At 41.3% G+C, this 14,261-nt stretch overlaps 1 protein-coding gene across 2 annotated transcripts in view; it reads right to left on the bottom strand.

The window, feature by feature from the left end:
- The window catches only part of CTNND2 (catenin delta 2), a 1,061,406-nt gene that overhangs the window by 888,790 nt on the left and 158,355 nt on the right, over positions 1 to 14,261 (bottom strand). For both annotated transcript variants that reach the window (XM_043887623.1, XM_043887624.1), the window contains exon 2: positions 2,234 to 2,370. In XM_043887623.1, coding sequence (XP_043743558.1) covers positions 2,234 to 2,370 — 137 coding nt within the window. The remainder of the gene's footprint in view (positions 1 to 2,233; positions 2,371 to 14,261) is intronic.

Genomic DNA, 14,261 nt, shown 5'->3' with positions numbered 1-14,261 from the left:
TAATTTACCGGTATAACATACTCAGTATATTTAATGAATGAGTAATTAAATCATGTAGTCTATTATACCCAGTCACCTCAGAATATATGCCTGCTATGATTTAAAAAAAAAAAAATCACTTCCCTCCTGTAGAAATGACTCGCAAGGAGTCAGGACTAGAGTGGTAATAAGTATAATGCCATCAAATTTTTACTTGAAATTCTCTAAATGAAGAAATAGTATTTTTACTCATGAAAGTTATTTCTTATTAGCACCTAAAGAGGGCCAGGCAAATATCCCTTAAGTGAAAAGATTTATAAATAGATTATGCATATAATTATTAAGAATCATAAAAGGTATTAATTTTTAAAGTTATTTTCCTTAATTTCAGCTAAAGCTCTTTAAAAATATATTTAACTTAGTTTTAACTCCATAAAAAAATGGTCTATCCCTGAGAAAAAGAGAGGAAGGACGTCTGAAGAATAATTGAGGACAAAAATCCCCCAGTGAAGGAAGAGATTGGTTGTTTCCACGAGGCCACCCCAAGGAAGCCCATGGGCTCTGCTGCTGAGTGATTTCTGCCTTCAAACTGGCAGACACCACGCATGGAAGCTGACACCCATGGCTCCGATTTGGGTGTTACCACCTGCTCCATCTCAGCTTCCCAAGACAGATTTTCACTCCTCCTCATATTACTTATTTGTCACAAAGAATCTCACCTTATCTATAAGCAATGAAATGAGTTTAATAATTAGAAAATAAACTCTTCACAGTAACTTTTAAAAAAATTTTAGTGCTTGTTGCTTATCTATTTTCTTTATTTATATATTTTTATTTTTAGGCCATGCCACAAGGCAAGTGGGATCTTTTCGTCCGACAGGTCTGGTTGTCTTATTAAATTTATTTCTCATGCCTTACGCTTTGTCACTACTCTAAAGCTAGTGGCCTAACAAGATGTCTAGTCTATGCCAGAATAAAAATCCACGACATAACCCAGCGATATAACAAAGCAGAATCTGGAGTATGAGAAGTAGCATGGGCTTTCCCTCTCTGTTTCCATTACTCATGAAAAATAGCCAGAAAGCGCTCATGGGTAGGGTTTTAGAAGAAATTAATCAAGCAATACAGTCTGGGCCTCAACCCAACTTCCTGATTACTTACCATTTATACAAACTGGATTATCCAACCCATCCATTCATCTCTCCTACTTTTGCTTCACACTTTCTGACCTGGTGACACAATTTTAACTAATAGCATCATTGATTCCTTCAATGGATCCTTCCTTAGCTACTCCTTGATAGCTTGATCATCAACCTTTACCTAAACCAGTTCCCATTTATTAAACAAAATCAGTGTTCTCTAGGAAAACAAAAGGCCTTCTCCTAGTTGAGTCTGTAATTGCCCCATTTAGTCTATCGCTCTATTAAGATGTTCCTGGGCTCAGAAAACTATGTCACTCTTCTCCCACTTTCTGTTGCTAATTCAGCATCCCTGAATAATACAGTTCAAAGATAGGATGCTTTTGCACTTAAAACAAGACAAAACAAGACGCTGATTTACATTCCAGTCCATGGTAAGGAAAAGAAGCAAATATAAAAAACTTGATTTTCCAGCTTTTGTTAATTACCACCTTTTATATAGAAGAAACATGAATTTTATGAAACAATTACTTTTAAATATGACACTTCAGATTTTATTTGCTTATCCATTTTTATAGCAAAGAAATGGTGAAAGAAGAATCATTTAGACTTTAGTTTTGCAGGAAAAGTTCTGAAATGTATTCTCCCAAAGCCTTCTCAGAAACACGCAGAAAATGAATTTGCTTAGCCCACCATGACAGTCATCTGTTCTCACCCTTATCAATTTTTTAGCATCATGGATATACTTTGAAATTTTACTAGATTTTAGGTTTCCCACAGACCAATTATTTCCCACAGACCATTCACACATTTAATGGTATTAAACATCTCATGCATCAATGAATCTGCTAAAACTTCACCTGGAAGACTTTGACTACAATTTTTGCTCTTTTTCTGTAGACTATTTTTGCAAGGAAAGCTGCCTAAATCTTGAATAAAAACTGAGTCAAAAGCTGCTATAATCACATCTTAATAACAATGGTATAATGAACACCAATATCCTGCTAGAAAATCATGATTTTCTCCCCAACGTAACTAAATTACCAGCTTTCATACAGAAAGAACGATTTCAAAAATGTCCCAATATGTATGCCAGAAAAGTGGAAAGTTTCTACCTGTTCTTTAACCGAGGCAAGGATGGCAGAGGTGGTTTCTGTTTCCGAGCCGTCCCCATTGGAGGTGGTGAGGCCCGGGCTCAAGGAGCTGGTCTTCTCCGAGGCTGACGAAGGCTGGTCTGGGACAGGCATAGCTCCTGAAATGCAAGACGACACACTTAATGGAACTGGATGTTGTCCCTGTAAACACACCTAACTAGCTGGCGTGCTGCCGTCCGTGGGGGTGGCGAAGAGTTGGAGACGACTTAGTGACTGAACAACAAAAGCAGACAGCTCTAAGAGGCACACTTTGGCAAGATGAGACGCATGAACCACAGAGAAAGCATGGGACATAACTGCAGAAACGGAAACAAGAAAATAGACACTTTCTCCTATGTCCGCCGCGACAAAAATTCCAAGATACACTCACAACTTTGTGTGTTGTCTTTGAGGTAAACGGAGAAAGTAACGACGAGCCGGAGAAGGCAAGTTAAATGATGAGAAAGGGTAAAGAGATAAATAAGCATTAAGTCTACAAAAGAAGCTAGCCAATGATTCATGTCAATGTATGACAAAACCCACTGCAATGCTGTGAAGTAATTAGCCTCCAACTAATAAAAATAAATGAAAAAAAAAAAAAAAGAAGCTAGCCAAGCTACCATTTTCTATCTACATATATTTATATGTATATCTACATGTAGATAAATATGTATATCTATATCTATATGTAGATAAGTATATCTACATATATTTATTACTTGTACACCCACATATTTTCAACTCAAAAAAAAAAAAACTAAAAATATTCTCCTTTATGTGGAAATCACACACAATAAGTGATCAGTAACTTACAAGTAATTAAGAACCACCACTACTGACCTAAGAAGTTTGGTTGGTATTGTCAAACAAAGTAAATAGCTAGCCTACTCCACAAATATTTGCTGAGTTCTAACTCGGATCCTGGCAGCGGACAAACGTTTCAAAGCTGGCGACACTCATTTGTCACAGTTTACTCTGTCTGAGTTCACGGATGAAAGAAAGGAGAGGCTCAGATAACAGCCCATTTCATTCGGGGACGCACGTGCACAAGCTAAAGACAAGACGCGCAGAAGTTACTGGGCTTCATTGTACTTATCTTTCCCACACAATGAAATAAGACTGAAGTATTCGTGACATGTATTACTTAGCAATGGTCATCAGCAGAGGAAGTAATAATTAACCGAGGGTAATTTTTGTAAAGGCACAACAAGAATCTCTGTTTAAATAAGAGGTTGGGAGTAAATCAAGGTTATTTTCTTGCTTTAAGCCTTTACATCACAAGTCCTTCCAGGAACCAGTGCCGTGTGAATATTAAAAGGTATTTTTCAAATATACTGGATCTGAGCATCATGGGCTTCAAAATAAGCAACATAATTTTCTTAGCAGGGCTTGTACCATATATATTAGCTGTGTGTGTGTGCTAAGTCACTTCAATTGTGTTCAATTGTTTGTGACCCTATGGACTGTAGCCTGCCAGGCTCCTCTGTCCATGGGATTCTCCAGGCAAGAATACTGGAGTGGGTTGCCATGCCCTCCTCCAGGGGATCTTCCCAACTCAGGGATTGAACACTCATCTCTTTTGTCTCCCACATAGGTAGGCAGGTTCTTTACCACTAGTGCCACCTGGGAAGCCCCATTTAGTTAATAATTTAGGGATACACAAATCCTGAAGGGCACCAGCATAGAATTTTCCTGAAAATATATGACAAAAAAAAAGTGGTTATCTAATGCTCTCATTGGACATCCCAACTTATTTTTGAATCATTTTTCTATTTTGAAGTAAGTTCCATATCACTGACTCGATGGACACGAGTTTGAACAAGCTCCAGGAGCTGGTGATAGACAAGGAAGCCTGACATGGTGCAGTCCATGGGGTCGCAAAGAGTTGGATGCGACTGAGCGACTGAACTACCAAGTTTGATATATTACAAATAGGGATTAGGATATCATTGGAAAAATAAATGTTACAAACATAGAATATATGGGAGGGTTTGGCAAATGACATTAACAAGCACAGTGTGAGCAGGAATATGCATCAAAGGAAATATATTTTGGCAAAAGGCAACCATGGCAAACAAGTTGAAAGTATAGAAGGTGATGGTTACATCTCATGTTAGATGGATACCAAAAATGGGGAAAGAAAGAGGTTTAGGTAATTGTGCCGGGGGTGAGAAGTTAAAAATAAAGTACTTTGGGGACTGGTCAGAGGGACTGAAGCTGAACACAACTAAGATTTGGTGTGGCCAAATAAATAAATAGATTTTTTTTAAGTACTTTTGGGTATTCAATTTACTTTCATATGTGGTTTTCTTATTTCATCAAGCCTTATAATTACAAGGATACAGATAAACAGATAAACACATGTCTTGCCAGGTAAAATAGCCTGAAAGTCACGTCCTTCCACTTAGAGGAAGTTTGGGAGGTGGGAGACGAGAGTAGGGGCAGAGAGAAAGAAGAAAGAAAAATGGCAGGTCTTGGATGAAAAGTCACCTCTGGCCAGTGGGGGCGCCCCCTTGACCTTGTGTCTCCACCTGTATCCATGTCAGTGTCTTCCAAAGGGGACTTCGCATAAGAACAGCCTTATGCTGAGGAAGAAGGATTCTTATCTATCTCAAATGATTATTTTAACTTTTGTGTTTTCTAAATTTTGTGAAAGAAAGAAAGTGAAATCGCATAGTCATGTCCGACTCTTTGCGACCCCATGGACTGTAGCCTACCAGTCTCCTCAGTCCATGGAATTTTCCAGGCAAGAGTACTGGAGTGGGTGGCCATTTCCTTTTCCAGGGGATCTTCCCGACTCAGGGATTGAACCCGGGTCTCCTGCATTGCAGGCAGATGCTTTACCATCTGAGCCACCAGGGTAGCCCAAATTTTGGGGGGCCTATTCAAATTCAAGCTCTGGGCCCATATTATCATAAGTGCAATTTTCTGACAAAGAAATTGTCTGAGGTTCCAAAGTTATTAAGTAACGTAAGAGGTCCTAGAACTTCAGTTTTCTCGCTTTCCCCACCGCCCCCCCTGCTGTTTTAGTGTGTTTTGATGTGTCAGCCTGTTTCTTGTAACTGGTACTACCTTCTAAATGCCATCTACACACCAATTTTTATAAAATGTAACTTTTAAAAGTATGACAGTCACCTGTCATCATAAAATATGGGATTTAATAGGCAAAGAATCAAAGCATACCCTTAGGCACTCAATAACTTTGACCCACAGAGTATAGGGAACGATTCCGTCTGTTATCTACCCGGCCCCTTTCCCAATACTGCAGGTAAGAGAGAGAGAAGTGAAATCTTCAAGGCTTTTCCCACACAGAGCCACTGCCACCCAAAGGCATCCTCTACGCCCTAGTGAAAATGACTTGGAATAATTTCCATCATTGTAATTTTTAAAATCTAGATTTAATTTAACCACTGGTCATCACTATGTATAGGTCATAAAGACTGTCAGCTTTCACTCCCAACCTTAGCTAAGAGCTTACAGGAAAGAGTTTCTTGATGGTTCACACAGTAAATAATCTGCCTGCAATGCAAGAGATCTGGGTTCTGTCCCTGGGTTGGTAAGACTCCTTGGAGAAGGGAGTGGCAACTCCAATACTCTTGCCGGGAAAATCCCATGAACAGAGGAACCTGGTGGGCTACCGTTCATGCGGTGGCAAAGAGTTGGACCTGACTGAGCAACTAACACTTTCACTTACAGAAAAGAGAGAGGGCTCCATAAATACTGCCAGAACCAAGCCCTGGATTGCTGACTGGTAAGTAGAAAAAGGCCTACGCATTCCAACTGTTAGTCTATGGTTGAGTCCTTTAGTCTTAAATAATCCATTAAAATTAGTAGCTAATCTGCGCTAACTCCAGGAAATCTAGAAAATGTAGAGAGACAAAAACAAACAAACAAACAAAAAAAAAACAAAGGAAAAGCAACCATTAGTAATCCTACCATCCCAGATAAATATATTTACTTTGGCATTTTGACATAGGTTTTTCTAATATATTTTTTCCTGATTTGACTTATTTTGCATAATAAAGCCATTAAAGTTTTAAGTTTTTTAAAAAAATTTTTGCTCAGCAACATATCATGTCAACAAAAATTATTCTACATTTTAATGATGTAATAAATAAATACTTAGCACTCAATAGCTATATGCACCATAATTCACCCATCTTTTGTTTGTCATTTTATCCCATCTTTACATTTCTCACATTTTCACCAGATAAATTCCTATAAGTACTATTTGATGGAATGAGGAATCTGCAGGTATTTTGAGAACCAACAACAAGCTCTCCTGCTGCCAGGCTGGTCCAATATCTCTGCCCCCCAGCAATGTCATGAGCATGTCCCCTCCCCACAAGGATGACAAAACTGACCTTTACTACCATCTCCTGCTTTCACCCACTTTCACCCACATACAGAAAAACTCATGTCTTCGACTTTGTTTCTATTTTACTACAAATATAAGGAATATTGAAGACTGAAGGCAAAGGAGAAGGAGGTAGCAGACGATGAGGTGGTTAGATAGCATCAGTGACTGAGTGGACATGAATCTGAGCAAACTCCAGGAGATAGTGGAGGACAGAGGAGCCTGGTGTGATACAGTCCATGAGCTCGCAGAGAGTCACGTGACTTAGCAACTGAACAACAACAACAAGGAATATTTTCCCACAGGTTTATTCCTCCTATGGACAACAGACCCCCTCATGCCTGTTACACAATTACTGAGTAAGAAGTCTTTCCATACACACCGTCCAATAAGAATCTACAAACACCCAAACAGCATGTTAAACTCATCATCAACACAAGAAAAAAGACAAGATGAAGGAAACAAAATGTCAGATTTTTGGTGGTTCATTCTCTAGCAGAATATGCTACTCAGAGGTTCTACGATCAGAAAATATGAAATAACGCAACCAGTCATCCCTGGTCCCCGTCATGCTGCTCCACACTGTCACACACAGGAGCTGTGTCATGGGTGGAACTGTGTCACCTTCTTTTTCCTCCACCCCTGCCCCCAAATCCATAGGCTGAAGCCCTAATGTGACTGTATTTGGAGATGGGGACTGCAGGGAGGTCACTAATGCTACATGAGGTCATAAGGGTGGGGTCCTAATCCAAGAGAACTGGTGACTTTAAAAGAAGAGCAGAAGAGGGACTTCCCTGGTGGTCCAGTGGTTAGGACTCTATGCTTCCATTGCAGGGGAGCTTGGGTTCGATCCCTCATTGGGGACCTAAGGTCCTGCATGTTGCATGGCCAAATAAATAAATAGATAGACAATAAATGAGTAAATGATAAATTAAAAAAAAAATAAAAACAATGAAGAGACACACTAGAGTTTTTCTCTCCACCACCTGAGGACGCAGAGTGAAGGTGACCACCAGGAAGGGAGTTCTCACCAGAAGCCTCCACGGCCAGGACCTTGACCTTGGACTTCCGGCCTCTGAACTATGCAGAAACAAGTGTCTGCTGCTCAAGACACTCAGTCTGTGCTATCTTGTCATGGCCGCGGAACAGACTGATACCAACAGAGTTAGATTGTTCTCAGTTTCCTTTCTCTAATTACCTGGCGGAGGGCGGGAGGGTGGGCATGGAGGGCCTGAGGGTCTCCGGGGTAGCAAGGTGGTACAGCCGTCTATTAACACAGTCATCCTCGATGAACTACAGGTGTAGGGATAAGGCGTGTACTTCTTCAAATCAATACACCCGGATAGCCCAGAGCTTACAAAAACATGCGCCCCATTGCTGTGAAAGAGACTGGAGAGCAAAGCGCTAACTTAAGAATACACATACCACCACTTTCAGAGACGATGGAACGAGAAACTTGAGAAAACTGGCTGGGATGACAAAATCAGGCAGCCCCCCGTATAAGAGGCTCCTTTTAACTTGAACTCATATCCATACGTAATAAAATTTAATGAGGCCCAAATGAATATTGTAAACGTGTATTCCCCAAACATGAGTCATTATGAATTCACATTATACTTGGTAACACCTTAAAACCTCATCTGTATTTTTTGTTGTTTAGTCACCAAGTTGTGTCTGGCTCTTTTGCGACCCCATGGACTGTAGCCCACCAGACTCCTCTGTCCTTGGGATTTCCCAGGCAAAAATGCTGGAGTGGGTTGCCATTTCCTTCTCCAGGGGACCTTCCTGACCCAGGGGTAGAATCCACGTCCCCTGACTCGGCAGGTGAGTTCTTTACCACTGAGCCACCAGGGAAGCCCCATTTGTACTTAGGAAGGCTAAAACTCTCCTGCTGTCAGTTCAAGCACCACATTCAATGTTATATTTTATTGACCTCCAGCACACAGAAGGAAAATAAATTCTAATTTTATTTTGCAATTCAAACGTTTCTTATTTAGCCCGTCTGTCCAGCAACGAATAATTCTGCCATCAGAATAAAATTATCTTTCAAAAATGACTGATGAACACTGTGTCACACAATCATCTAATTCACGGACCCATCCAGCATTCCTGTGTTGCATTACTGCATCTCCTCCTCTCAGACTCAGTAATAAGTTCCTTTGGCCACGATAAGGTCTTTGTTTGTCCTGAGCTGCCCAACCCCAATCCAATCCGTAACCCATGACCTCCTATCCTTTCAACTACACTCTGTTGTCATGGGGACCTGTTTCTTTTTCCTTGCAGGTTAGCAAGAACCACCTACTTCAAATTCCAGAATCTCCAATTCCTTGCATATGGTAGGACTCAATAAGTACTTCATTAGCTAGACTTGCACTATCTAATATGGCAGCTCCTAGCAACATGTGGCTATTTACATTTTAATAACACTAAAAGCCAGTTTATTAGTTGCACTATTCACATTTCAAGTGCTCAGTAGCCATATGTGGCCAGTGGCTACTGTATTGGACACTGAAAACGTAGAAGAATTCTATCACTGGAGAAAGTTATAGTCACAGCCTTGATCTATACCCAGTAGTCAACTCTTTCCTGTAATCTTTCATCTTCTACTTTAATCATGGTCAAAGAAGAGGGAAGACGTGGTCAGATTACAACTATATTTTGAAGTGAGAACTGCCAGGACAGCTAATAGAGTGCATGTGGTGAGTAAGACGAAGACAGAGAGTCCAGATGAGTCCAGAGTTTGATCTGAGTTGCCGTCAGCCAAGATGCTGACACTGTAGGTGGAACAGCTTTGGGGCAGCAGATGGTGACCTGGCCTGAAAACTTACATCGTCAAACATATCTACCTGTGACTCTTCCGTGCTGTTAGCATCTGCGCAGCAGACAGCAGCTCTACCAGAAACGACACTCTGAGATGAATTAGGGCATATTAGGATGGATGATTTCCAAACACTGCTTGTCGAACATTTTTCCCCCTTCAGGCAGGTCTCTTTTCACCTTCTACTGTAAGTTGCTAGACACTTCTAGAACTTTTCTCTTCTTTCCTCACTTTTAAGACTATGGCTTCAAGACTCTGAGTTTAACTTTCCCAACTTCTTGCCCCTCACACCAAACCAGCCAGCAAAACCCATGCTGACACCCTAGCCTGAGTTCCTCTTCCCAAGTCCCATAGCTCTTCAAGACAGGCCCCTCCTATGTTCTAAAACACAAAAATATTAGCACAAATACTGACTTTTAGCTTTAGCCCCAGCATTAGACATTGCCTTCCTAATTTGCCATCACCTTGTACCCAAGTGAATAATGAAGCTGGCCATTAAAATGCTCCAAACATTATATATACACATATATACAATATATATGCAATTTAATGTTTTAAAACTGAATACAACATATTGGATTTTTATAACCGTTCACTCCACAGGCAACATTTAAAAGACTGCGATTATGTAAAATTGAAGAATAAGCATTAACGCTAATACTAGGGTACAGAGAATGTATGAATTAATATAAAATCATGACCTGAACAGGGTTCCCTAGTAGCTCAGACAGTAAAGAATCTGCCTGCAATGCAGGAGACCCAGGTTCAGTCTCTGGGTTGGGAAGATCCCCTGGAGAAGGAAATGGCAACCCACTCCAGTATTCTTGCCGAGAGAATTCCATGGTCGGAGAAGCCTTCCTGGCTATAGTGCATGGGGTCATAAAGAGTCAGACACAATTGAGAGACTAACACATACACACACACATGACCTGAACAATACTGAACACCTTATTTGTGTGATCACCACAACTGCAATTCTATATTTATAAGTAACATGTCACTACTGAGACAAATAGACATAACATTGTTCTCTCTCAGACGCACTCTGCACACATAAAAAATATACCATTGCTTTGCTTTTTCCTTTTAAAGAAAAATGTAACATTCCAATTTGTCCAAATAATATAAACAGTATTATAATTAATATTTGTCAAAACTCAATACAATGAGGGAAGAAACTCAATCTGTCTTGGACTATGTTTAATTCCCCACATCTAGCTCAGTATCTAACATATAGCAGCCAGTTAATAAATATTTGTTGAGTTAATGCACAAACTATTAGTATAAAATCAATAGTGGTTATTCACTAGAGCATGTAACATAAGTGAAATGGGTTATGTGTTAAGAGCATTTCTCTAAATGATATTTGAAGTAACATCTTTTTATTTAAAGTCAAGAAGGCTGCTCTTGCAAAATCCTAGAACTAGTATAAGGCTTTTGCCTAAGTCCACTGCTGCAGAATGGAAACCCTGGGCTGCTGACTCCTGAGACAGGACCATCCATCGAGCAGCTGCCGGGGCTTCTGGGACCTGATACTTGCAACTCAAAACTTACAAACAAAATCTGGTAAAATTCATGGAGATTCTCATCCAAGGACGGGAAGAAGCACTAAGCCATATTCAGAAAATGTAACTACAGAGGCACCAGCAGGCAAAGCCAGGAGGAGGAGAAATGTACAATTCCATGTGATTAGTTGGAAGTGAGATGTGAGATATTCATGTAGTCAGAGACACAAGGCCATTGACTGCTTGGTGGAAGGTACACAATGGCAGGGTGGAGAGCTGTTGGGATATCAGGGTTGGGTCTACACATCAAGCACAAGAGAATTGTTCTACCTGTGTTTGGAAGAGTGGGAATGGTAGGAGGTTGAACCTAACACCTTGTTAATAATATAGAGGCTCAGGAAATCTGCTTAATATCACTGTGCTTATTTACTCAGTCATGTCCGACTCTTTGCAACCCCATGGACAGCCGCCCTCCAGGCTCCCTTGTCCCTGGGGATTCTCCAGGCAAGAATACTGGAGTGGGTTGCCAGGCCCTCTTCCAGGGGATCTTCCCAACCCAGGGATTCAACCCAGGTCTCCTGCATTGCAGGCAGATTCATTACCATCTGAACCACCAGGGAAGCCCAAGAATACTGGAGTGGCTTTCCTATCCCTTCTCCAGGGGAAGTTCCCCACCCAGAAATTGAACCTGGGTCTCCTGCATTGCAGGCAGATTCCTTACCAGCTGAGCTACCAATGCTCTATTAACTGCTGAGGAAGATGTATGCATGCATGCTCAGTCATGTCCAACTCTTTGCGACCCCATGGACTGTAGCCCACCAGGCTCCTCTGTCCATGGGATTTCCCAGGCAAGAATACTGGAGTGGGTTGCCATGTCCTCCTCCAGGGGATCTTCTCCACCCAGGGATTGAATCAACATCTCCTGTGGCTCCTGCATTGGCAGGTGGATTCTTTACCACTGAGCCACCTGGAAACCTATTGAGGAAGATGAAAGTGAAAGAAAGTGAAATTGCTCAGTCATGTCTGATTCTTTGTGACTGCATGCACTGTAGCCTACCAGGCTCCTCTGTTCGTGGGATTTTCCAGGCAAGAGTACTGCAGTGGGCTGCCATTTCTGGGACCAATCTAAATATCACCACAGACTTCAGGCCTACCTGAATGGTCCTTATTCTTAAAGACCTAAATTATGTCTGAAGGTAAAAAGGAAAGCTCCTCTGGAGACCACATGGCAAGGTGGCCTAGTGGTGCTCAGGCCTGGGAGGGGCACATAAGTGGGCAAGGTTTAGCCAGACGAAGTTGATGAGGACAGGAGAAGGTCCTTTGCAAGAGGGTCCTCTTGGCTCCTTCCTCTTGGAAACTCACAGTCCTGTCATCTAAGGCAGGGGTCCCCAACTTCTGGGATCTGATATCTGATGATCTGATATAATAATAATAGAAATAAAGTGAACAATACATGTAATGCCCTTGAGTCATCCCGAAAAATTGTCTTTCATGAAAGTGGTCCCTGGTGCCAAAATGGTTGGGGACCGCTAGTCTAAGGGCATGATCACGGGCATCTTCCTGTAGTCCTAACAAACACTCTATCAACAACTTAATGCCTTAAAAAATTACTGAAAGGGTGGTACTTTTGAATAAGTCAGCAGATAAAGGGGAGCCCTTGGCCCTTCTGAGCACTACCCCAGCCAACATTGTGATCTGAGATGCCCAAGCCTGCACAGGTAGAGCAGAGAAGAGGTGCTTCAGCCTCCCACAGGTAAGACTGTGACACTGACATCTGACAGAGTCCTCAGCTGCAAGCAGGGTCCCCCCAGCACCCAATGGGTCAGAGGCAAAACTGAAGGAAGGCAGGGATTTGACTGGTGGACACTGGGAAGGCTGGGGGTTCCTGGCAGAGAGGAAAGGGTCAGAATAAATCTATACGTTGAGATCAGAGGAGCAGGAAGGGGAAGTCCAGGGCTGGGGTAACAGCTTGGCTGGAGGGAGATCCCTGAAGAGGACTGTAAGAAGCTGACCTGGAAGTAATGGGGACCTTGAACTTAAACTTGGTAATTTCAGAAAATACGAGATTTGTCACATTTATTATATTATTAACAAGTGACTTGAGACATTTTCTACCACTGTTGGTGGAATCTGGTGGGCCAGTGCACCAAGATCGAAGCCTTTACCTTACGGGTGAGTTTCTACGGGTCCACCTCACCCATTTCCTCTCACTGAACACCGTCCATACCTCTCTCTGGCAAAGCCATGCATCTTGACACTGGATGTGCAAATAAGGACTTAGATGTTTCCTCCCAGGAGTTCACACCTAATATGCAAATATCCTACTATCTATTACAGACATCGCCCTGAAAACCCCACCAATGCACCAAATTTGGTGTGACCTCTCATTTCACACCGGGACAGTCACAAAAACAGGCCAAATTGCCTCTCTTGCCTGCAATAAATAGTGCCTATTCCAATCAAATCCCTGCAGTATTATTGGGAGAGTCAATTTTCTTACCATCAATCTGATTATGACACACATATTTTTCTAAATTGATTTGAGTGGATCCCAACACCAAGGACAGAGGTTTCCAATACCTACAGAGATAGGAAATGTACTTTATATCATGACTTACACATCTTAACTGAAATTAAATTTTAGGAATTATAAAGCCTTAAAACATATGATGCACCATATTTCTATTCTGCTTTATTCAATTTCATTCAAAAAAAATCTTAATGGTTACCCAGTAAATTGATGTCTGAAAAGAGTTTGGAGACCAGTGACCTGGAGGATAGAGTGAAATCTCCTCTGCATGACACAGGAGGCTGCTGTTGCTTCGGCCAGTGATCACATCTCCATTCTGAAACCCAGTTGCTTCTCCCCTCTCCCCTTACTCTATAAATTCACCAAGCTTCTTATAGTTCCAAACACATCTTATCTAATCAAACTTTGCACATACAGATTTCTCTCCCTGCATGCTTTTGTCACCTCTAAGAATTTGTTTGGCTAATTTGTGTGGCTGTCAATCTCTCTTCCTCCTTCAAAACTCCCCATAAGCATTTCTTCCTCTTTGGAGACTTTCTGAGTCACTCCACAATCTGAAGCACTCCCTCCTAACTGCTACCTGTTTAACTCGAACCCTCCTCAAGCAGTTCATTGATCAAACGAGCTGTGATGATCTTACCACTTCTGGGATTTTTTAAAACTTTGAAAATTTTAAAAATCAGGATGCTTCTTTATGTGACTATTGGCACCCTTTTCCTTTCAGTTATTTGGAATGGATTTTGTGTGACTTGCCACTAAAGTGTTATTAAATCAATGATACACTGCTCAATATCTTAGAA

Source organism: Cervus elaphus, chromosome 25 (assembly GCF_910594005.1).
Source record: "Cervus elaphus chromosome 25, mCerEla1.1, whole genome shotgun sequence".
NCBI lineage: Eukaryota > Metazoa > Chordata > Mammalia > Artiodactyla > Cervidae > Cervus > Cervus elaphus.
Note: the sequence above shows the minus strand (reverse complement) of the source record. Positions and strands in the feature narration are given on the sequence as shown.